Source organism: Mixia osmundae, assembly GCF_000708205.1.
Source record: "Mixia osmundae IAM 14324 unplaced genomic scaffold scaffold_3, whole genome shotgun sequence".
Taxonomy (NCBI): Eukaryota; Fungi; Basidiomycota; class Mixiomycetes; order Mixiales; family Mixiaceae; genus Mixia; species Mixia osmundae.
This window is the reverse complement of record NW_014575561.1, coordinates 46589-68621: the sequence shown is the minus strand read 5'-3', so window position 1 is coordinate 68621 and position 22033 is coordinate 46589. Positions and strand designations below refer to the sequence as shown.

The window sequence follows — 22033 nt, the reverse complement described above, 5'->3', positions numbered from 1 at the left end:
GGCAGATGAGGGGAGTAAGTCACTTCTGACTTGAGGACGCTGGTATCAATGCCACCAAGCACAATACCGCCCTTGTCGACGGGTGAGGCATCCCAGAGATCTGCCATACTGAAGCCAAGGCCGATGACATTACGTTTGATGAGGCCAGCCTTGACGAGAGATCCCATGAAGTTGGGGTATTGACCAGCCTTGCCGCCACCGTCGGTAACCACATCATCTTGAAGCGATTGAGGGCCAATACCGATGATCCCACCTTGTGCCGAAGGATCGGGTGATTCGTGACCTTTTTGGCCAGGGATGCCTCCAAAAGCGAGCTTGAGGTGAACGTCACCGACTGCGACCTGATCGGTGTAGAAATTACCGATAGCAGAGGTGCCATCGGCAAATATCTCGGCGAGAAGAACGTTGCTTGCGACGGCAGACGGTCCAGGCTTGTAGGCTGACAACGCGCGTCAGNTTTACCGGCTTCTGGGCGCAGNAACTCACGTNGGACCCATGTCGGACCGCTGCCCGAGTCGAGCATGACATTCTCGTACGTGACCGGATGGGTCGTACCGACTGTCAAGTTGACGTAGAAGCTGCTGTCCTGAAAGCTGCGAGTCGGGAGAAAAGTATCCGTTACCAAGTGGTGACGATGGTGGTGACGATGTTGATGAGCGCGAAGCTTAATGACAGAGGCATCGGCGACGTAAGCAGCGGCGACGAGAAGCTGCAAGGCGATCTGCATCTTCACGTGTTGCTTCTGGATGCAATTGCGATGGACGAGTAATATGGGTCGGAGTAGCGATTGTAGCAAAGCAATCGAACAGGTCATGTTGCCGAGAACGCATCAATAAGCGAACTGTTGCGTTGCTCAGCGCCCGTCACCGACGATAAGAGAGTATGTGTATCGCATGCGCTCCTATGTTGACTTGAATTGACGCGCGAGATACGGTTGATAGAGATAGGCCGGGACCTTGCGCGGAGGTAACAGATACGTGCTGTTCTGTCACATGGGTGACTGTGCTGCATCTGACGCTCCATCATGTGAGCGAGCCGCGCACTTGAAGAGACGTCAATCGCTGAGGTACCGCTCGGGCAAGGCGACTCGGGTTCTATCGAATCTGCCTCACAGCAGCTCCCGTCACATGCGGATTCAGTCGCTATGAGGTGAGCGGACTGATAGGTTGGTAGGGTCTTGCCTCTAGTACACGCAAAGCCTAAGAATCGTCCGTCCGTCCGTTCTACTGACTAGCTGCTCATTCGTGTGGTCACCGAGTCCTCGAAGAGTATCTTCGCATACCCACTGCGAGTCTTGAGACATGCTGACAAACGCGAATGTCGTCATCTTGGCGGTGCTCGCCGCCGCAAGCACGCTTGTCTCGGTTCGGTTGGCCAGATCAAGCTATGCACATCATTAATGTGACCTTTGATCAGGCTCAATGCGGCATTATTGCACCTAGTAGCAGCTGTGTCGTCATCGACAAATCTCAGCTGAAGACGGGCGTCAGTGCCAATCGTTTGTCTGTTTGGCTGCCCGAGATCTGACGGGCATGTCAGGAATGCTGCCGCTGTAATGCATACAGCATTGCATATGGCTGTCAGGCTTGCGGCATAGCCGATGTTGGATGGTCAGAGGCCGAGTCTTGCCCATGCTGCATACTGACTGACAAACAGTCCTCCCAGTTGAGAGTCGGATTTCCCCCGTATGTCATGCATGCATCGAGCAGTGCTCTGCGGCAATGATGTGATCCTGTCAGTTGTGTGTTGCATCTGAACATCTGGCGATAGATACTGCCGTGCATCATCGATTCGAGCGAGCAGACGCTCTGGCCCCGATCACGCTAGATGCAACGCTAGAGTATCTATCGAGCCATATGTAGCTCCGCTTTATTGGACTGCAGACTGCAGAATCACTTAGGTGTCGAGATGGTCGCTCGGATGCTCATGATACTCTCGTCGTGCTTTCTCGCTCGCGTTCGAGCTGGTCTCGATGTTGGGGCCGATGTACGTGTGCAAGCATTTGCTTGGCCATTGTTGATGGACACATAAGCCGAATTGCTATGTCGGCGTGCTGGGCAATTGCTTGACGACAGCCGGAGCAAAGTTCTTCCCTATGGTCTGCAGCGACACTGTTGATACACGCAGGCTGATGTAGTCCGCAGGAGGGCTGCTGCTGCCAACCAAACACCAACAACGTGGGATGTGATTCATGTTACACAGGCTCACTGCCGTGCTGATTGTGATTTGATGCCTGTCACTTCCATCTGCATGCATGCTTTGTCATCGGCATCTCAAATGGCTGAAGAGGCGACGATACCTTACAGAGAATGATGGCGTTGTGGTTCAAGAGAAATGGATGAGCTTCTTGTGGAGGAAGCAGAGAACCATAGGGCTTTTTGATGACGTAGCAAATACACAACGCGCATGGCACATCATTCCCCATGGCACACCGTTCCCCACGGCCGCCACCCTCCACAAGCCTCGCGAACGAATGAACGCAGACGATGATGTATTCAGCTTCATCGATGATGATAGTGATGTGCTCGATGAATCCTCCGACGCACCTGGAAGCCCCGCGCAAGATATCATCAGCGATGAACCTTCACAGCCTACATCCATCAACACCACACTGCAAAGCTCTGCGAACACTTCCATCGATGCTAGAATCGCAGAAGATGATCATAATCCTAAGGCCTCTGAGTTGAATGCACTCGCGAGGCTTGCACTGCCTCTCATGCAAGGTCTGCTAGACGAAACAGTCGACCAAAATTCCGGCGTTCACACGACCCGAACTCTATCGATCACACTGAAAGACACGTCGAATCGGTCTGGAGAGAGACACATCATGTACCCCAAGCATGCGAGGAGTGCACGAGATCTGACCAGTCTGCTGCGTCTGATCGAACTATCTATGACCGCCATGGACGACCGGCGCATCGTCACAAAACGGTGCGCTGATCTTGCTGAGCACGTGTGCCAGACTGATAACTTGCTAGCGAGTTGTACTATGCCGACCCGCAGCTTTTTCAGAGGCAGAAAACTGTAGACAGAGTAACGTTGCGTTGAATTAAAGTCGTGTGGTGCTCACGCGATACAGCTCGTCGATCCGCTAGCACACACAATTGATCGAACTCGCTTTGACATCAACATCGTCGCAGCCGCCAAGGGTCTCTTCGCAGGTGCTCTCGTCTTGACCTCAAGCGAAGGCACAATGCTAGATGGTCGGGGCTCAACAACCGTCAGTCTTTCGTTTGTGACTGGGCTTGGTCTGGTCTCACTGAGCAAAGTCAGGGCTGCCTGATACCTCCCGCTGAGCTTGTCTCGTCCATCGACATTCTCAACGCGCGCTGGGTCATTGTGCTAGAAAAAGAAGCCGTCTTTCGCTCGCTGGCCCATCTACTTCCCATGCTAGAGGCTGACCACGGTCCGGGCATCATTATCACCGTACGTGATAGATGCGCATCCGGGCAGAGTTCTGACGGAGTTGCAGGGTCGGGGCTATGCCGACCTTGCCACGCGCTCGCTCATCGCTCGCATCTCGCGAGAAGATCGCTTGCTTACCATTGCTGCGCTAGTCGACGGCGATCCGCACGGCATAGACATCCTAGCATGCTATCGTCATGGCACGCTCAGACACAGTGGCAAAGCTGCTGATCTTGTCTGTCCCCGGATGATCTGGCTCGGCCTGCGGCAGAATGACCTCGACGAATGTAGCCTCGTCAGATGGCTGCCCTTGACCGAGCGCGACAGACGACTTGCGACTAGCATGCTGGCACGTCCAACGCTCGACGATGAGGTCAAGTGCGTCCAGATATATTGGGATCGTTACAGAATTCAAATGCAATGCAGGCAAGAGCTCAGTCGGATGCTGTGGAATCATCGAAAGGCAGAGATCGAAGCGATTGAGGCCGCTGAAAACACAGGGAGCCTGTTGCAATATGTCAGCAGAATGCTTGCCGGCTTGCTCAGCAGAGAAGTAGACGAGGCAGACGAGATGATGCTTTTTTGACTGATCTCTTGCCTCTAAAGACTGCATGCATCTAATTTTTGCTGCTCATCCCATCGTATACATGAACGCCCAAATGCCAAAGCCGCTCAGCAATGGTAGCGCGAGGTTGTCGTCAAGGCCGAAGACGTAGACCGATTCTGCGACTGCTGATATGAGAGCAGACGCCGACATGAGGACCGGTAGCGAGACCGTCGATCGAGGTGAGGGCAATCGAGGGATGTGTGCCCAAGGCCTTTGAGTCTTGACGCCTGAAAAGTCAACGAGTCTGGGTGTGGTATTATGCAGCCATGAAGTGGAAGAATGAGGACCCCATGTCGCTGCTGATGTCCAGAAAGCCCACGCGCAGAAAGCGCCCGTCGCAGCAGCACCGATGAAGCCTGCTAATGACTTCTTAGGCGCAAAGAAGCGACTGATAGAGGTCAGTCTGGGCGTGTAGCTGCCAAAGTTCTTTCCAGTGATCGATGCTGCTGTATCGCACCAAGACAGGATCACGACAGAGAGCACGGCGATGTCTGGGCAAGGGATGAGCAAGCCGTACTCCGAGGTGCGTATGGCAAGCAGAGACTCACCTGTCGGCAACAATGACAGGACAGTGATGACACCGACGAGGTAGTACACAACCCCATTGACGCCTTTCTGCTCCGGCACAACGTCATCAGCATCGCGTTGGCGCAGCTCCGGAGTGGGTCCACCTTTTCAGACTCGCGCATGAGGAAGCCAAGGACGCTCTCGTAGAAGGCCTCGAAAGGTGCGTTGTTGTGTCTGAGTAGTTCGGCAGAGGCAATGATGATGAGCGCAACGGACTGGTACCTGACCAGTGCCGTCACTGCAATGTCGGTCCCCCAGCAGTAGAGCGCGTAAAAGCCTGACGGGCGAAAAACGATCATCAAGACAGAGCGCGTAGACGAGTGATTGACTTGCCTATTGAGGTGTGCAGGATCTTGCGAGGAACTTCCCATCTGTCAGACCATGCCTTGAGCTGCGCAAATGTCGAATCGCCCTCTGTCGTGGTCGACCGTTTGATAATCTTTTTCGCTCGTTTGGCAGCAGGCGTAGACTTGTTTGTTAGACCGTTGCCACTGCCATTGGGCAGCTGAGTGGCAGTGTCTGACTCTGACTCTGTCGTGGCTGCGCTCTTGCCTCGCGTACTCCGTCGAAGGGGTGACTTGCTCGAGTCGGATTCCTCGTCCTGCGCCGCGACGAGACCGGATGGCTGCTTGTGCTCATGTCCATTCGTGTATGCACTCGCCGGGGCATGGCTCGCGCTGCCATTAGCTTTGCCTGCCCGCTTGACCGGCATCTTCAAGCCGACCTACGACGGTGAATGCTGAAAGGCGCTGAAATTTAAAATCGCGCTCGCGCTGTCTGGGCTGAGTCGATAGGCCGATAGCTTTATGTAGGGCGCGCAGAGCTCAAAGATGCTTGAGTACTCAGTGTGCTTCATGACTGCTTCCCAATGCATCCTCACTCCCCATCAACTGTTGAACGTGACACACTCTTCATCTCATCGATTTGCTGCTGGCCTGATCCCGGTTCACACCACCGCGGCATTGTAATTATGCATCTGCCCACCAGCTCGCCGGCCCGTGAGAGGCAAGCAATCACTCATCTTGAATGATCAACAGCCATTCGAGCGCTGCTCGCTTGATCGACCGTGTCAGTATCGGCGGTCGTCGGCAACCGTTCGGCTTACCTGCAGGTCCCAGGCGCCTTGATGACTCCTTGTACCGCAGCAAAGGAGAGACTTTGAACCGCTACATGAAGCAGCAGCGGAGGCAACGGCAGCACAACTAATTGAAGTAGCAGCGACGGGAGCCATGGCATTTCAGCTGACAACCCGTCGTCGTGACAGTGGTCAGGAAGACCGTCGCCATGTTCGAACGCATATCGTGTCATATTTTGCATCTCACAATCTCACCAGCCTTGACTCTGCCAAAGCTGAGATGCTTACATATATGATATGCGCCTTGCTCGGCTTCATGTCCGTCGCTGTCAGTCCTGCTGGTGCCGCGCCGAGCAACCAACTCGTGAAGCGTTCGAATCCTGTCGAGATTGTAAGTACCTTGGTCCGTCGTCAAGATCAGGTATGACTTACTTTGGCAAAGCTCGGCTTCGAAATCGGTGGCCCTGGCCAGCATGTCAACTTTGTCAAGACGCTACAGATTGTCTATGTAGGTCTCGGCGGTGCTCGCGTAGGACTCGACTTGATGGCCGCCGCCTTTGCAGAACACAGATACCGGCCTTTTTGAAGCAGGCAGACTTGCCGCTGGAGATTACTTCCAGCATGTGGACGTGAGATGCAGAGGTGGCTTGCATACCGGGATCGTCTGGACGACTGCGGATAGCAAAGGCAATAATGTTGAGATCGACTTTGTCCTGTATCATCACGTGGCAGTGACGGTCGGTTTTCGCAGTAAGCAGCTCTCAGGCACGATTACAGCCGCTCAATCTCGTCTGCAGTTGGTGACGACAGTTATGACGGCGACTACTACTTCAACGGCTCCCACCTCCCGTTCAAGATCTTTAGCTCGCGCGGCGTGGTCGCCAATCGCCATCTGTTCCCTCTCGATAATTACGGAGCGGGCACTTGGTGAACAGTCATCTATCGCTTGCCAATTGCAAACCGCCCTCGTTGCCTTCGCCTACGCGCATCCTACAAGAAATGAAATCAGGCCTCGGTGTTTTTTTGAGACGACAGAATTCGACATGTCGCACTGCTCGCTCGTAATTCACAGAGCCTTTTCATGATCGAGCCAGATACGATGATGTTTTGGCCCTAACCGTCATCGCCCTCACTTCTGCTGCGCCCTGCCCGGATACCGTAGCAGGCACTATAGTCTCACTCGAAAGATTGCTCACGCTCAGTATCCTCACCGCAACTTTCCGACCGGATGAATCAGACGAAGCGCCTCGCTCGCGCTCGAAAAGACGCTTCCGATTGTCTGCTCGGTCCTGCGCGTGACGCGTCATACTGATATGAAGAAATGCAGACCATCGAGAGCTGCAACTGTTGCCCTCTGCGGGTGCCTCAATCGGTGTACAAACCGACATGCTTCTGCACAGGAGCACCGTTGCACTTCTGCACGAGGAGTCATCAGCATCTTCGTTCCTCGCACCATCAGCACATACCATGCCGTAGTTGTCAGGATTCGTGACGTCAAGTGTGGTCGTCATCCAGCCAACAAACGTCACGCGAAAGTCGACGAGATTGCCGTACACGTCGCTCTGAACTTGCATGTCAATGTCATACGTCTCATCAAGCAAGTTGCCGGTCGCTGCATGGTCGTGAATCAAGACACCGTATCGAACGCCACCCAGACCCACTGCTGAAGTACTGCACCTTGTTTACGGGGTCCTTACTACTCAGCGGATAGCCGAACTGCACCTCGTACTCGACCGTGGCGTGATTGCCTTCAGGCGGGGCCGGAGTAGCCCACACATCGCTCACATCGTATTGCTAGCGAATAAAGGGGTCAGAACGAGCTATGCAATACCATCGGATGACTCACGTGTCTCAGCGGAACCCACGTCAAAGTCATACCACCCGGAAACGAAGTGATGCCGTTCATCCAGTCGTCGTAGACTTTGATCTGCCAGATGCACACGAGCACCGGTGCGGGCTGCTCGATCCACTTCTTGGTGATGCCCGCACCCAACGCTTGTTTGCTCGGCTGGCCATCGCGTCCGTCAGCTCTCGACTTCTGACGAAGATCGACGGCTGCTGTTTGTGCCAAGCCGACGAGTGCCGAGAGCAGGAAGAAGATCGTTGCAATGCGCAGCTTCATTTGTCGGGTTGGAAACAACTTTGCCGAGCTACACACGCTAGCCAAGCCCGACATGAGACTCTTTGCGGAGGAGACCAGTCTCAGTAGAAGCTCATGTTCGACACTATGCGGAGTGTGTCATTGCCTTTCGCTCATCTTCGACAAACAGCATTCTCACCAAAGTTCACCATGATGCTTGCCTACTTCCTGTGTGCTCTCTTCAGCTTCCTTGCTGTCGCCGCCAGCCCCGACAGTGTTGGACAGACTCACCAGCTCGCAGAACGCGCCGGTCCCATCGAAATTGTACGCACTTTCTTCACTATGGTTACCATGGCGGGGCTCATGTGGCTTTGATAAGCTTGGCTTCGAGCTTGGCGGCCCCGGACAGGCCGTATACTTTATGAAGACTCTTCAGATCGTTTACGTAAGTCTCTATGCACGAATCTTTGCATTCGCAGGACTGACTCAGGCTGGAACGCGCAGAATCCACAGACTGGCCTTTTCGAAGCAGGCCAACTCTTTGATGACGACATCTACCAACAGATGGACGGCAGATGCAAGGCACATACACAGACTGGTATCCTTTGGTCGACCAAGGACAGCAAAGGCAACAATGTCGAGATCGACTTTGTGCTCTATCATCACGTGGCGGTGACAGACGGTTTCAGAGGTACGCCATACCATCGCGATGCAATACATGGGTGACACTTGCCAGCAGTCGGCGAAGATAGTTACGACGGTCTGATCTATTTCAATGACTCGCATATCCCCATCAGAATCACCAGCTCGCGCGGTGTCGTTGCCGGCCGCCATTTGTTCTCTCTCGTCAATTACGGACCCGGCACCTGGTAATCGTCTGCTGTCTGGCGTACGATTGCGACCGGCAAGTCAGCACCTTGCCTGCATGCAGTCCTTGTGAGAGGATCGAGGACGACACCCTGCTCCTACGTGCCGAAAGAGCCTCAACATGCTCCAAGTCAAGCTTCTTGATGTTTCTTTGCCGCTGTCGCTGCTTGCAAACCCGGGAGCTCGTCTCATGAGTTTTTGTCTAGCCTTGCGCTAACTTCCGTGCCTTAGACTATCTCGAGGATATTCGGCGGACGACGCGCTCATCACACATATCACAGCCTTGCGATGAGACTCTGAAAAACGATCTGCACAGCAGTATTGCGAACCTATTATGCGTGCGCGATCTTTCGCATGAGCACCGGTCTAGGCCAGTGCTAGACATGTATCTCTGTACATGCGAACGTGTCGCTCGGAGGCTATCCTGCGGTCGTCAGGTCTGACGAGATCCGACGTGTCGGAGCGTCATCGCGTTATTGTCAACTGCCCAACCTCGACGGCAGTCGCAATGACCAGCTCCTCCCAAGGTGATCGCGTGTCCGCTATGCGCCTTCTTCGGGATCCTTTCGATCGCTGCCAGCTCTGCCGTTACCGAGCAAGTCCACGAGCTCATTAAGCGCTCGAATCCCGTGCGAGGTTGTGCGTGCTTTGCCTCTCCGTTGCCACTCGGAGATCAATGCAGCCGACCTCAGCTTGATTACGAGCTCGGTGGCCCTGGCCGGGCAGTCCACCTAGACCCTATAGATCGTCTACGCAGGTTTCTGTTCACGAGCATAGGCTTCCTGAGCATCGTGGGAGATTGCGTAAGAGACCGAATGTGCGGCTCTGAGAATGCTCGGAAAGGGAATGATGCGATTGAAAGCCTGAGCGGATGTGAGAGGTCTACTGTGCCAAGGCAGAGGGTCCAAGAGAAACGAGGCAAGAGGCTCTTAATTTTGACGCGTATGTCGCGTCGCGAACCCGCGCGCCCATTTGCCACGCGGACTGCTGAGCTGGTCGCCTGAGTAAGGCAGGCAAGATGTCGTTCCTAAAGTGAGTGACCATTGATACTCTGGGCACACTCCGCTGAGCTGTTGTGCGCTTGCAGTCGACTGACGAGACCGAATGCGAATAATACATCACCCGGCGTAGCAACGATTGCCTTGCCATCGCCTGCGATCAACTCGAGCAGAGGCAAATCACCCTCGTCATACTTCAACGGAGGCAGTCAGTACGGCGCCAATGAAGTTGGGGCTGGCCAAGTCAGCGGGACCATCAACACGGCCACCGGCGCAATGACCAACGAACGGCCATTGTACCTTTGTCAACCGTAGGCAATAGCAGCTTTGTCGGGTGACCGCGGGCTGACGGATTGGCCTGCCAGCTTCGTCAAAGCAGCGCTGGTCAAGGGATCTCTGAGAACGATCACAGCGCTGCCCAAATACGTTGATCCAAATGAGTGGGTAGCAGTCAATAGTGAGCCTGCCAGCTGTTGCGCCAGAAGAATGCTCACCTTGCGCTCTTGCAGTCGTCGATTTCTTCAATCAGTGCGTTCATCGCTGCGCCTATGTGTATGCGCTCAAACGCTGGTCACACCAGCATCAATCTGTTCCTTGGCATCATCTCGGAGCATTGCACACGCGACAGGTGTCCCACCATGTCTGCAGGGCCTGGCATGGCGAGTCTCAATAGTGTAAGACGTTCATGAGCTCATTCTCCTCATGCAGGACTATACATGGACCTCAGGACCTAACAAGAAACAGCTCAAGGTGCCCGCACCAGAGTATACGGACTATGTCCTCACGGTGCGTCGCCACGCATGCTTCTTCGAACAGAGCTGGCTGACAGCACGTACAGTGGACAGAGAAGCTGATCGGCGACGAGAGCGTCTTTCCGACGAAAGCAGGGCGGGAGTTCTCGCCCAATTTTCCGACAACAGCGAGACATGTCTATACTCAGCTGCTCAGGATATTTGCGCACATCTACCACGCGCATTTTCACCAGATCCTGCATCTCTCCCTAGAAGCTCATCTAAACGTAGGTCTGCTTGCTACCATCAAACCAAGAAGCTGATCCCAAGCAGTCCTTCTTTGCGCATTTCCTCGTCTTTGGACTTACCTTCGAGCTGCTTGATCCCAAAGAATGCCGTGCACCGCGAGAGGGATGGGGTTTCGTCGTTGGCGATCTACTGGATGCCTGGCGCGCCCTCGGTATCATCGAAGCTTGATCGTAACAAGATCAACGAAACTTATCGCACAGAGCATCGCATGTGCGCGAGACGAGACGCGGACAGTGATTGTTCATTGTAGCTGTACAAGTGCACTAAAAGACGTCTAGGCCTTGCTCGAGCGAGATAACCGTTACATGAAGGAGCAGTTCGTAAGAAAGACAGACAGAAGCAGCCAGCGCTGGAAATTTTCTTGGGTTCGTTTCGGACCGATCGATTACAAGGACATGCCAGAGCTGTTGTTTCGCTGTCGGTGGACCGGCTCGTCATACTGACCAGGCGCTTCGTCTGGCCATTCGCTGCCCAGTCGCGCCAGCTCGCGCCTGCCTTCTTCATCCTCGTCGAGGTTTGACATGTGCAGCGACGATAGACCGTGCGAAAGCATCGACTCGCCGGTGTACGAGAAGCCGCGGAATGCCTGCAGCCCAGTGAGCGAAGATCTGAAGCGAGTTGAAGCAACTTACGTCCTGGACGCTACCAGTCAGAGGTGATCCAGACGTCGCTCCTCGCCGAGATTTGCCATGCTTGGCCCCATCGATAGGAACAGACCCGTTGGTTGGCATTGAAGCAGCCTGATCGAGCCAAGCCTCCGAGAGATCTTCCTCGTCAAAGTTGACAGCTGAGGGTGCTTCGGTCAGCACGTCGACGTCTGTAAATTCCGGGTCAAAGTTGGCGACCGATTCGTCGGACTCGACATGCGGTTTGAAAGGCGGCGTGATGTGCCTGGCTAGATACGCCTCCCAGTCGACAGACGCAAAGAATGCGTGAGCCTTGAGATCACCAGTATCGTGCTGCGCGCCTAGTCGATGCTTCGGGTTGCGGTTGAGCAGCTGTTCTCGGAGCATAAGCATCCAAAGACATGAGAAGGTGCACACGCACTCCTTTCACAAAATCTTTGCCTTCTGCCGAAAAGGTTCCTTTGGGGAGCCTGAGCTTTGCGAAGCAGATGTTCTTATACATCTGCTGGGTGTCTTCGGCGTAGAACGGACTCCAGCCGCAGCACATCTCGAACAGCAGGACGCCCAAGCTCCAGAAATCGACGAGTTTCGAGTAGCCATGATCATCGAGCAGAACCTCGGGCGCAAGGTATTCAGTCGTGCCGCAGAATGTATTGGTGAGCGCATCGGACGGCAGGTCCGGTTTGGACAATCCAAAGTCGCACAAGCAGAGATGGCCTGTCGCATCGAGCAGGATGTTCTCCGGCTTGAGATCGCGGTAGACGATATCGAACTTATGAAGATGCTCAAACGCGAGGACAATCTCTGCGGTATAGAATCTTGCTCGGTCCTCGGTGAATCGGCCTTCGCGCTGAAGGTGATGGAATAGTTCGCCACCTGGCTTGTAGTCCATGACGAGGAAGAGCTCGGTAGCAGACTGGAAGCTGAACTTGAGACCGAGCAGAAATGGGCATTCGGATGACCGTTGGAGGATCTTGCGCTCGCCGATCGTATGCGCAACTTCCTTTTTTGCCACAATCTCTTTCTTGCTGAGCACCTTCATCGCGTAGATTCGCTTGCTGTCCACCTTGCGAACTTGGAAAACCTGTTCGCGCAGGTCAGCAAGGCGTCTCATAAGCAGTTGATGACGTGCTCGACCAAAGGTCCCTCGCCCGATCATCCGCAAGAAATCAAAGTCCTTGACTGCTAGCCCTCGCTTGCTATGCTGCAAATGACTCGGGAGATCAGCTGGACCTATGTTAGCATCAAAGCAAAGGCACCTCTAGACGTTCGTAGCGCATGTGCACACGGATCTCGCCAGTGACCTCTTCGTCTTCTCTAGACTTGAGCTTGTACCACTCGTCCGTTATCCGTCCACTGATGAGCTTCGGGCGAAGTTCCACTATCCCGAGGAAACCCTCGTCATCACTCGCACGGTCGTAGACAGTGAAGACGATGGGAGTCGTTTCGTGAACGATATCACTGCAGGCTTTGTCAGACGTGGTCTCTGATATTCCGATAAGACCTACAAAATGACTTCATGGTTCCATGCCGGGTTGTTGCCGACCAGACAGAAGAGATCGTTCATCTGTGGTGCACCCGGTGAAGACGGCGGCGGCCTGTTTCGCTTCTGATCGCTCACGCCTGCGCTCGCTCTCGCGGTATCGTCCGGATCCGCGCCAGCTGAGTGCAGTACGGGTGGATCAAGCTTCATCTGGTCCGAAGCCGGAGTGGCAGTGTCCGAATCTTGATCGTGGATATCGTCGCTCGGTTCTGGGGAAACGAATTCGTTCTGATCGAGCGAGATGACGACATAGGGCCGTGCACTCGAGGAGGTCACTGCCAAATTACGCGCTTGCTTGAGCACGAGAGTAAGTCTGCCTTTGAGACCTGTCGATGTGCCTGGCTGAGCGCCCGGTGTGACAAGCCCGGGCGTCGTCAGGCCAGAAGTGAGACCAGCCAGGGTCGTCGGCGTGGGTGGCAAAAGCAGACTATTCGGTTTGGCTTGTCTAGCGTCTAGCGCGGCAGGTTTGCCGGCCACCGCGGTAGGCTCCGCAGCGACGCTATTCTTCTTGACTGCATTTGGTGGCGACATGAGGCTGAACGGCTGTGCTGTGCTAGCAGATTGCGTAGGCGGTATGGTCGCTCCCACAGAGGCGGTCTGTATCTGCTCCTTCTGCTCCTTCTGCTTCTTCTGCAAGGCAGCCGCAGCGCCGGGTTGGGTGGTAAACGTGAAGCTAGGCTCTTGCCTGCTCAACTGGGTGGTAGCAGGCGCAGTAGTGAAGTTGGCGTTGGTCTTGATCGCGCCTGGTGTGACCTTGCGACTGCCTCCCGGCGTGAGGAGTGTGTCTATAGAGCTGAACGAGGGCGAGGCTTTGTAGGAGCTCGTTGGCGTCCTGAGACCGGATGGAATGTTGGCCTGCTGAGGCTCAAGTGTGGCTCCTGATGCGCCCGCTGTCAGAGGCGACTGTGACAGCTGGTGGCTGTTCTTGCGAGAGGCAGGCAGGGATCGCATGGGAGATTTTGTCCCGTTCTGATGAGCAGGCGACGGTGACAGTGAGTCATCGAAAGGATTACGTTCGGTCGCGACAGAGTGACCTGCCGCCTTGGGTGTAGTCTGATCTGCCGGGCCTGCTGCAGAATGCCATATTGCCTTGAACATGCCGAGGCTTGTTCAGCAAACTGCGGACGGGATCGACAGGCGGCGAGCGGCGAGCGGATCTAAGCAGGATGACAATCAGAGGGCGTGAAGCGACTCGTCAAAGCAGTCATGCGGCTTGTCAATGCTCACTGGATTACCTCCGTCGTCGCTGTGCGCCAGACACCTCGAGTGCTGCTCAACTCGCTGTGGACAGGTTGGCGAGCAGGATTTGATTTGGAACGTCGGCAGATTGTTCCTGATGCGTGACGATTGCAGTCTGAAGCAGACGCAGTCGTTCACAGAAGATGCCACGCGCCCTTCTGAGGAGCTTGGGCTTCAGCGACAGAGGCGAGACGTCGAGACTGGGAACTCTGCGCTGGGCGCCAATCTGGCTCGGCTCAAAACCGGTAAGCAGGCGGTGTCTCGCGCAGGCCTTGCAAGCGCGAGCTGGCAGCCCTACAGACGAGCTCAGCCTTGACGTCTATCTGCCGTGCAGGGTCAAGTCTGGCGAGTGAGATGCCGTACGTCGACCAATACAAGGCTGCCCTGGGCTTCGTCGGCTGCCGCTGGCTGAGCTGACACGTTGCTAGCGCGTCAACATTATCACCTAGTTTGCTCTTGCCTCGCCTCTGTCGATCATCACCCTCGATGGCTCGGGCGTCGCCGCAACGGCTCGCGCTAACAGATCATGGCTTTGTGTTAGCGTCTGGGCAGCATCTGCGATTAGTCTCGCTTTCGTACGTCCGATACAGACAGAGTTTTCTGTTGACATTGTATTGAGCAAGTCGACAGAGGACAGTTGCAGGCCTTGGCTTCTGACGATGGCCCAGCACACTCGGCGATGATTCGAGACTTGCTCGTAGCCCGTACGCACGCGAGTGAAGACATTCTGATCACGTCTGCCAGCGACAAGACTGTCAAATTTTGGTCATTGCCCGACCTTGCCCTCCTCAATTCGTGCACTGTCGTCAAACGATTGAACGGTCTTGCGCTATCGCCCGGCAGAAGGACGCTCATCTGTGCGGACATGCACGGCGATGTTTACACGTAGGCATCGTCGCTGGTACAGCAGGCTCTGCTTACACCCAACGCGACGCTTACAGACTGAGCTTACCTGTCTCCATCGAAGAGCTCAAGACGATGTCTCTCAGGCCAGAGGGACCTGTGATGGGCCACGTGTCCATGTTGACGTCCTGCTTGCTCAGCTCAGACGGAAAGCAGCTCATCACAGGCGACCGCGACGCTCATCTTCGTGTCTCCCGCTTTCCGAATCCATACATCATCCAGTCTTTCATCTGGGCTCACACCGCGTGCGCGTTCTGCCATCATAGCAATGGCGCGTACTGACAGTCTGCCGTGTATGCATAGCTATGTCTCCAGGCTGATGCTGCTCGACGACCATACCCTGCTCAGCGCAGGCGGCGACAATTTTATCGCCGTCTCAGATCTCAGGACGGCATCTGTATCTCGCAGAGTGGATGTGACTGCTCTGGCGCAGTATGCGTCCCCAAAGATTGCCAAGGAGGCCTCGTTCGCCATTCCGCGACACTCGAGACGAACCAAGAAGAATAGGGAGCGGCAGCAAAGCGGCACACCTGCTCTATCCGACGAGCCGGAGCAAAGCGAAGCTGCAGATCCCGAGGTAGAGGACGTGGCGCCCCAGAGAGTAGCTATCAATCGGCTGTTACGGATAGGACAATACGTCGCTGTCGCTTCAGCAGGGTGCGATCGACCTAAATGCCCTTCGGCAGTCGTTGATGATGATACTCACTCAGGAACACTGCGCTGTTGCTGATACCATTGACATCCTTCACATCTGAAGCGAAAGCAGTACCCATCGCCTTCGACCTCGCCGTGCCTGTGCTGGACTTGCTTGCTCGGTCTGACAATGAACTACTAGTCTCTACCCTCTCGCCTGACGCAGAAAGTATGAGACTACTCAGGATCGACGACAAAAGGGTGAGCAGCTCCAGACTGTAGCGCGAAACCCGACTAAGTGGCGCGCAGCTGGTGGACGTGTCAGCCTCATCTGACTGGCTCAGTGAGTTCAGAGCGGCATCTCGGGTGCAAAGTAGGCGCTCTCGACCCAGCGCGTCAGCTTGTACTGATGACAGCGCTCGGTCTCTCAGATGCGGCGCACGACGTGAAGGAGCTGTTCCCTGAATTACATCTGCTGCTCAAGCAAGATTACGATGATTCAAATGCCAACGGCGAAGAGGCTGCAGATGTAGTATACGAACAGCAGCTCGGAACGAAGCATGCGGTCGCAACTAAGAGACGAGGGCCAGGCGCGGCGCAGGTCGTCCATCGTGGTCAGAAAGCCAAACGCCGAAAGAAGAACGCAGAAGCTAGAAGTGAGGCAGCATCGACTGCTAGTGCGTCTGTAGAGGATGCATAGAGAGTGGTGTATGCTGAGTTGCGTCAACAACAAATGAACAAGTGAGAATCTCAATCGCAATGGCCATCCTTCCAGCCGTCTTTCCATCGTTCGTCTACTTTATCGCAGTCAAAGGCTTCCTTGCCAAGCTTGACATTGATCTCATTGTGTGTCTCGCACATCCAGCGTGCCAGTCTCTCCCTGCTGCTCACATCCGGAGGTCTCTGCTTCATCTCAATAGCCAGATCGGCAGCGCAATGCGAGCAAGGATAGAGCACCGGCATGGCTCTGAGGAGCGACATCATTGAGCTCTGTTGTGTCTCTGAGGGTCGCTCGGGGTAGTAGGCAGCTGTCGTGTGCAAGAAAGTCCAGGTATGTCGTCCTAAACGCTCCACATCGGCCGGACAGTCCTTGGGCAGGGCGTCGCTTGACTCGGGCAAGGGCACAGCTGTCACTGCTCCTGCCGCTGCGGCCGATGTGACCTTGGCAGCCTTCTGCTTGCCCTTGCTGCCACCAGGCGCACCGTAGACAGATGACCATGCCTTGAAGCCCGAACAGACCTAAGATCGTTGCGATCAATCAGCTTTTGAAGAGTGCGTTGTGCTTCGCTGCACTCGCCTTGCACGGCTTGCCATCTGGCCCGAGCACCATGCCCGGCGGCAAGGAGCCCTTTCTGTGTTGTTCAGACGTTCCTACATCGCTCATGGCTGTGAAGAGTAGTGGCAAAATGGAAGCGCGTGCAATGGACAAGACAAGATTATCAGATCAAAAGGCGTAGCGGCTTGCCTTGGGCGTCGTGTTGACATGGACGGCATCGGGAGCAGTGCGGAGGTGGTTGTGCTGTGAGGGAGCTTTGCTGTTGATGGCGGGATGCTTGAGACCACCGCGCTTTGCCATACCATGCGAGAAGTCAATGACTTCTTCTACAAATTCATCTGGACTATCGAGAGGCGATCCGCTCTCGTTGCCTGATGACGATTCGCAGAGTGAAGGAGGTCGACTAGAGCTAGAGCTGGCAGTCGATCGTGTTGGGCTAGGCTCGGCAGACCATGAAGTGGGTTCAAATCGTGTCGGGCCACCGCCAGGTGAGCCGTTGCACATGGGCGACCCTGGATATTCTTCGACATAGCTGGACACGCGCTGCTCGAAGGAGAAATTGCGGAACATGCTCGGTATCGGTTTGGGTCCCGGCCGTTGTCCGCTTGCTGTCTGCGAATGCGAGAGCTGGAGTTGCTTAACGTTCTTGTGAGAAGCCGTCGCGTTGCTATCTGCCGAGCTATCGGTGATGGTCGAGAGACCAGATCTGTTGGAAGCCAGAGAGACGACGGAGGAGGATCTCCTCCAGGATGCAGGCGTGTAAGTCGTCAGAGCCGGACTTGTGTCTGCGATGGCCGCCGGCTTTGGCATGACAGGGGGTATCGATAACACCGGCGTCGGGGGGACGACAACACTCGAGACAGAGCCTCTGATCCAGCTGGCAGTGCCCCAAGCCATGCCAGAAAGTCGTTTGGTCTTGCTAGGCTGCTGCGCTTGGGTGAACTCGTCCACCACATCGTCACTGTCAGTCGGCAGGGGTGGAAGTTGAAGAGCTTTTTCGGCCGGTGCAGCATCTGCAGACGATATGTAGTCCCGCAGAGCTCTAAGGCAGGTTTCGCTAGCCTCGCGCGCTTCTTCCGCCTGAGCGAGCTGCTCACGCAGACGAGCGCATTCTTCGCTGACAGCTTCCAGCGACTCCAACGGGACCATATTGCCTCGCGATTCCGTGTCTTCCGGCGAGCCAGTGTATGCAAGCCGGCTCAGCGAAGAACGCCGTGAATGTGAGACGGACGTGACCGAGCCACGTCGACTGCAGGCTGAGGACTCCGACATCCGCCGACTGTCTGGTGCAAGAGGCGCGAACGAAGACGGCGGACTGCGATCTTCTGCAATGGTTTCGATGGCTGCTGACGATCTTCTGTGGTCACCTGGGCCAAAGTTGGGCCTCAGATTGTCGCCAGAACCAAAGCTACTTCGTTTGAAGCGGCCATCTTTGGGCTGCTCTGGCGAGCCTTCTGCAAAGACGACGCAGCTGCCCGGTCTACGCTTGAGTGATGCACGACGATCTTCTGCTGCCTTGGAGTCTGTCTTGAGTGAAGATCGACGACGAGACATACTGAGGTCTTCGGCGGGCTCTGCAGGACCTTCCGACCGTGCGAGGCCTAGGCCAACTCCGGCAGGATTGCTGACAGATGGACTGCGACTGGAAGTACAGGGAGCAGCACCGATGCTCGCGCGACGAGCAGCAAATGAATCTACACTAGAAAAGAGGGCAGACACGCTGGCTGCACGTGCGCCGTCGTCTCTGGGGCATTGAGACTGTCCAGCAGGGGCGGCGAGCGATGCAGAGCGCGACAAGGAGCGAACCTCTGCCAGACCAGCTGGTAGAGGTGGCAATGGCGTTTCTGCGTCTGCGCGCGCCGGCGTGTAGCCTACGTGAGCAAGCGAGGCACGTCGAGCGATAGGCGCAGTCGGCTCTGCGTCTTTGCTGCCTGTGGAGTTTGAGAAAGCGCGACCAACTTTACGAGCATCTAGAGAGGCCGAAGCTTTGCGAAGGTTGTCGAACGCAGTTGCCATCGAGCCCCTGCGCTCTGAGAGCGAGCCACGCTTTTCGGCACTTGCGTGAGGCTCAGGACGCCCAAATTCGATGCCGATGACTGATGCACGACGCTGTGCACTCATTGCAAAGGTGGGCTCGGGTGATTCTAGGCCTTGCTGAGAGTTGTTGGAGCTCTCTTGGCCGAGCGACTGTGACAGAGGATGCTTGCTCGTCATAGGCGCCATGGAAGAGCGCCGGCTGTTGTTCGCCGAGGGAATCTCATCGGGTGCGAAACTTGATCTGCGTCTACTGATATTCGATACTGGTGCAGAGTCGCGGCGGGTCGACAGGGCACGAGCGGCTTGCAGATCGTCTTGCAGTCTCATTATGGCCCGACGAGCTTCTTCGAGCTTGTTGCGCAGTATGACGACCTTGTCACTCTCTTCTCGCGTTCGGCCCTCTGCATCTCTGACCGAGGTCTCGGCTGCGGACAAGCGTGCTTCTGCTGTGTAAAGACGAGTCTGAAGCGATGAGATGGTCGCTTCGTGATCGGAGCACTGGGCGACAGTCTGTGCTAGCGACGTCTGGAGACCTCTGATAGACGCCTGGAGCGATTCATTCGACATCTAAGTAGCCCTGTGAGCGGCCACACGTACGCAAGTATCGCTGCGTACCTTGTGAGAGCCTGAGGGGAGCTTCGCTGCAATGCCAGCACTGCGCGAGGGTATATAGCGTCACAAGCTCGTCCTCGTCAAGAGAACAAAGCGAGGCTGTACAAAGGACGAGTGCGCGTGCCCAGGGACAAGCTTCTGGCCTGCCTTCCGCCGTCCTGGCTCGCCCACCTTGACGGTGCAGCGCGCCTCCGCAAATGGAAACTGCGTCAACGCGGGGCGCGTACCTGACATGAAATCATCTGAAAACGCATATTCATCTGCCTCGTCGTAAGGCGCGTGTCAACCGGCCGCTCCTTTCGTCGACACGACAACTCTTATCTATCAACGAGGAGATCCTTTGCCATGACATCCGGCAACGACACGCCGGAAGGACTCTGCGAACCGAAAAAGCGCTCGAACAATTCGCAAAGCTAGATCGTCCGGCTGAGCACCGTATCGTGAGAAGATCAAGACACACAGCAAACGTACAAGCCATGCTTTTCAACTCACTTGCGGCCGTTGCTGCCCTCTCGACCGTCGTCGTCGCCGGTTCTTTTGAGAAGCGTACAGCGCATACAGGCTGCTACAACTACTACAAGGACACCCTCGGCTTTGTGCCATCGGGGAAGTCATACGTCAAGGTCGAAAATGCCCAAAAGTTCCACTTTGGAAACAAGACTCCCATCCCGATCGCTGGTCCCAAAGGTGGACAGGCTCGTTGCCAAGCGAACTTTCACTCACTGCTGGGATGTCTACAGATACTCATTCAAACCCTGGAATCTGCAAGTACTACAACAGCAGTGTCAGTCTGTTGCCTACACTGATCTACCTCCTACTGAGCGTTCTGCTTGCAGACTGAGCTCGGCGTATGTCTCTGGAGCGGATCAGACCCAAGCGGCAATATCATCCCTCAGTCTGGCTGGCTGTGAGTTTCTTTTGCCTCCGGACGATGGCCGGCTCGACCGAATGAGCGCTTCATTGATCATCATTTCACGCAGTAACGGAGCCAAGCGATCCAATTGCGGCAAGATGGTAGAAGTCAAGGCCAACGGCAAGACGATCCATGCCAAGCTTGTCGATGGATGCGGTCTCGAGGCCACTACGCCTGCAAAGGGCTGCTCGATCGCTTGGCTCACCATCGCCGCTTTCAACGCTCTAGCCTCGCCTACAGAGACGGAAGGCAACGGCATCGCATCGATCGAGTGGAAGTTCCTCGACGGACCGGTCTAAGCGTACCGTCTTGTAGCTTTTGATGTTGCAGATCGATGATGCATTCCTAGGCTCGAGCTGAATATCGGGCCTGCTGAGGCACATACAGACCTCTACTCGCGGTCTCTATACAAAGCTTACAGCATACCGCAGGTTCGAGCGATGTGATGCTTTCGTTGAGATACATGCATAACCTGCACGCTGTTACTGCTCCCAGCGATATGCTTCTCTAACCGTGCAGGCTGGATTGTCGAGCTTCTTCAGGAGCATGTAAGGCAATCTATCCGAGGTCAGCTATAACCTCTCATTCGCAATTTTGCTCACCGCAAACCTTCTTCAGGAATGGTGGCGCAGATACCGCCCTCTCGCTTGCATTTAATTCGCGAGTACGTGCGTATCTCGTCAATATGACCTGTCCGGTGTCATCAAGATTGGCAAGCGGCCGCTGGTTATCTCACGGTTTGTTCGGGGCGCAAAGCCGACGACTACGCGCACTGGCACCTACTCTGAGTAGTCGCAGCAACAAAGCGATCCGAACATACTGCAATATCTCTTCTCGCAGCATGTGTCCACCCATATGTCTGCAGCGAGCGTTGGCACACGCTCGTCACCATGTCGGGGACGTACTGAAGGTGAGACTTTTCATGAGGAAGCATAGCTCGATCTCGTAGTCGATTCCGGCCGGCACAGCCTTGGGCATAGATATGACCCTGCATTCTGCCTCGGCGAAGCGACTCAATTCGGGCGGGATGCCCTGGACCGGTCGTGAGATTGGATAGAGGCAGCGGTCCGGAGAGATACATTGACAAATTTGCAACCATTGGTCGTCCAATGTGACGGATTGACAGTCGGCTGGACAATAGCTTCGGGAACAAAGTATTCAAAGGCTTCAGAGGTAAAGGGCGCATAGGGTGGACAGACTGTGCCGCATTCGAAGATTCTGAACCTGTAGCTCGCCTGATATTGTTCAGGTGCGAGCACTAAAGTCAGAGCGAGAGCCATAAGAAAGAGAAGCATGAAGCCGTCAGATCGAAGAACCTAGGGCTGGGTAACGTGTCATCCGGATCGATGTTATGACGTGGCGAGCATGTGCCGGCAAAGTCGCGGGGCGGCGATGGCCGAATGAAAAGCGCTTCGCCGGTCGATTGCTCCTTCTTGCAGCGCACTCTCCGCTTCGACGTTGGGAAGCCTGATTGAGGAGCCGAGCAATAGCCACATAGCAGCCAGTTACTCCTTCGTCAGACTCGCACATAGTCGCCCAACCCGGCAGCGCATCAGACTGAACCGGTCCAGCAGCCCAGCTATCCGGTTGACTTTACCCCAGACTCACTTGC

General features: G+C 55.3%; 13 protein-coding genes across 13 annotated transcripts in view; 6 read left to right on the top strand and 7 right to left on the bottom strand.

Annotated features, from left to right (window-relative positions):
- Nucleotides 1-814, bottom strand: part of L969DRAFT_616448 (uncharacterized protein) — a gene marked incomplete at its 5' end in the record, with an annotated part of 3485 nt that extends 2671 nt beyond the window's left edge. Inside the window, 2 exons of the mRNA XM_014713637.1 lie at nucleotides 24-439; nucleotides 487-814. Of these exons, the coding sequence (XP_014569123.1) occupies nucleotides 24-439; nucleotides 487-814 (744 nt within the window). The remainder of the gene's footprint in view (nucleotides 1-23; nucleotides 440-486) is intronic.
- Nucleotides 815-1908: 1094 nt separating this feature from the next.
- On the top strand, nucleotides 1909-4041 carry L969DRAFT_98370 (uncharacterized protein; the record flags this gene model as incomplete). Its single annotated transcript, XM_014713636.1, has 7 exons — nucleotides 1909-1986; nucleotides 2288-2931; nucleotides 2979-3033; nucleotides 3080-3220; nucleotides 3274-3426; nucleotides 3473-3783; nucleotides 3832-4041. The coding sequence occupies 7 exons, from the start codon at nucleotides 1909-1911 to the stop codon at nucleotides 3989-3991; spliced, it is 1542 nt and encodes a 513-aa protein (XP_014569122.1). The 3' UTR covers nucleotides 3992-4041.
- L969DRAFT_46495 (uncharacterized protein) lies at nucleotides 4037-5291 on the bottom strand (the record flags this gene model as incomplete). The annotated part of the gene is made up of 4 exons (XM_014713635.1): nucleotides 4037-4503; nucleotides 4561-4627; nucleotides 4684-4856; nucleotides 4898-5291. 4 exons carry the CDS (start codon nucleotides 5289-5291, stop codon nucleotides 4037-4039), a joined length of 1101 nt encoding a protein of 366 aa, XP_014569121.1.
- A 517-nt stretch (nucleotides 5292-5808) lies between these two features.
- Nucleotides 5809-6585, top strand: L969DRAFT_47111 (uncharacterized protein; the record flags this gene model as incomplete). The annotated part of the gene is made up of 4 exons (XM_014713634.1): nucleotides 5809-6045; nucleotides 6097-6162; nucleotides 6218-6404; nucleotides 6452-6585. The coding sequence occupies 4 exons, from the start codon at nucleotides 5809-5811 to the stop codon at nucleotides 6583-6585; spliced, it is 624 nt and encodes a 207-aa protein (XP_014569120.1).
- A 148-nt stretch (nucleotides 6586-6733) lies between these two features.
- On the bottom strand, nucleotides 6734-7776 carry L969DRAFT_93032 (uncharacterized protein; the record flags this gene model as incomplete). Its single annotated transcript, XM_014713633.1, has 4 exons — nucleotides 6734-6799; nucleotides 7121-7216; nucleotides 7332-7448; nucleotides 7501-7776. The coding sequence occupies 4 exons, from the start codon at nucleotides 7774-7776 to the stop codon at nucleotides 6734-6736; spliced, it is 555 nt and encodes a 184-aa protein (XP_014569119.1).
- A 168-nt stretch (nucleotides 7777-7944) lies between these two features.
- L969DRAFT_46029 (uncharacterized protein) lies at nucleotides 7945-8607 on the top strand (the record flags this gene model as incomplete). Its single annotated transcript, XM_014713632.1, has 4 exons — nucleotides 7945-8058; nucleotides 8114-8179; nucleotides 8239-8425; nucleotides 8471-8607. 4 exons carry the CDS (start codon nucleotides 7945-7947, stop codon nucleotides 8605-8607), a joined length of 504 nt encoding a protein of 167 aa, XP_014569118.1.
- Nucleotides 8608-9595: 988 nt separating this feature from the next.
- Nucleotides 9596-10807, top strand: L969DRAFT_71668 (uncharacterized protein; the record flags this gene model as incomplete). The annotated part of the gene is made up of 8 exons (XM_014713631.1): nucleotides 9596-9633; nucleotides 9689-9910; nucleotides 9965-10056; nucleotides 10109-10127; nucleotides 10180-10273; nucleotides 10308-10385; nucleotides 10438-10617; nucleotides 10664-10807. Exons 1-8 carry the CDS (start codon nucleotides 9620-9622, stop codon nucleotides 10805-10807), a joined length of 843 nt encoding a protein of 280 aa, XP_014569117.1. The 5' UTR covers nucleotides 9596-9619.
- A 21-nt stretch (nucleotides 10808-10828) lies between these two features.
- Nucleotides 10829-13906, bottom strand: L969DRAFT_93029 (uncharacterized protein; the record flags this gene model as incomplete). Its single annotated transcript, XM_014713630.1, has 7 exons — nucleotides 10829-10988; nucleotides 11029-11225; nucleotides 11272-11637; nucleotides 11687-12349; nucleotides 12398-12469; nucleotides 12525-12726; nucleotides 12774-13906. 7 exons carry the CDS (start codon nucleotides 13904-13906, stop codon nucleotides 10829-10831), a joined length of 2793 nt encoding a protein of 930 aa, XP_014569116.1.
- Nucleotides 13907-14027: 121 nt separating this feature from the next.
- L969DRAFT_616408 (uncharacterized protein) lies at nucleotides 14028-16390 on the top strand (the record flags this gene model as incomplete). The annotated part of the gene is made up of 9 exons (XM_014713629.1): nucleotides 14028-14292; nucleotides 14382-14406; nucleotides 14497-14622; nucleotides 14678-14932; nucleotides 14989-15195; nucleotides 15254-15607; nucleotides 15661-15844; nucleotides 15893-15956; nucleotides 16015-16390. The coding sequence occupies 9 exons, from the start codon at nucleotides 14028-14030 to the stop codon at nucleotides 16281-16283; spliced, it is 1749 nt and encodes a 582-aa protein (XP_014569115.1). The 3' UTR covers nucleotides 16284-16390.
- On the bottom strand, nucleotides 15860-17076 carry L969DRAFT_334428 (uncharacterized protein). The gene is made up of 2 exons (XM_014713628.1): nucleotides 16881-17076; nucleotides 15860-16822 (listed from the first exon to the last, which is right to left on the bottom strand). The coding sequence occupies exons 1-2, from the start codon at nucleotides 16965-16967 to the stop codon at nucleotides 16334-16336; spliced, it is 576 nt and encodes a 191-aa protein (XP_014569114.1). The 5' UTR covers nucleotides 16968-17076; the 3' UTR covers nucleotides 15860-16333.
- L969DRAFT_22433 (uncharacterized protein) lies at nucleotides 16999-19695 on the bottom strand. The gene is made up of 2 exons (XM_014713591.1): nucleotides 19512-19695; nucleotides 16999-19463 (listed from the first exon to the last, which is right to left on the bottom strand). The coding sequence occupies exon 2, from the start codon at nucleotides 19461-19463 to the stop codon at nucleotides 17028-17030; it is 2436 nt and encodes an 811-aa protein (XP_014569077.1). The 5' UTR covers nucleotides 19512-19695; the 3' UTR covers nucleotides 16999-17027.
- Nucleotides 19696-19804: 109 nt separating this feature from the next.
- L969DRAFT_85629 (uncharacterized protein) lies at nucleotides 19805-20909 on the top strand. Its single transcript, XM_014713627.1, has 3 exons — nucleotides 19805-20292; nucleotides 20345-20415; nucleotides 20489-20909. Exons 1-3 carry the CDS (start codon nucleotides 20239-20241, stop codon nucleotides 20718-20720), a joined length of 357 nt encoding a protein of 118 aa, XP_014569113.1. The 5' UTR covers nucleotides 19805-20238; the 3' UTR covers nucleotides 20721-20909.
- L969DRAFT_85625 (uncharacterized protein) lies at nucleotides 20907-21752 on the bottom strand. The gene is made up of 3 exons (XM_014713626.1): nucleotides 21501-21752; nucleotides 21024-21453; nucleotides 20907-20979 (listed from the first exon to the last, which is right to left on the bottom strand). Exons 1-2 carry the CDS (start codon nucleotides 21699-21701, stop codon nucleotides 21307-21309), a joined length of 348 nt encoding a protein of 115 aa, XP_014569112.1. The 5' UTR covers nucleotides 21702-21752; the 3' UTR covers nucleotides 20907-20979; nucleotides 21024-21306.
- Between the last annotated feature and the right edge of the window lie 281 nt (nucleotides 21753-22033).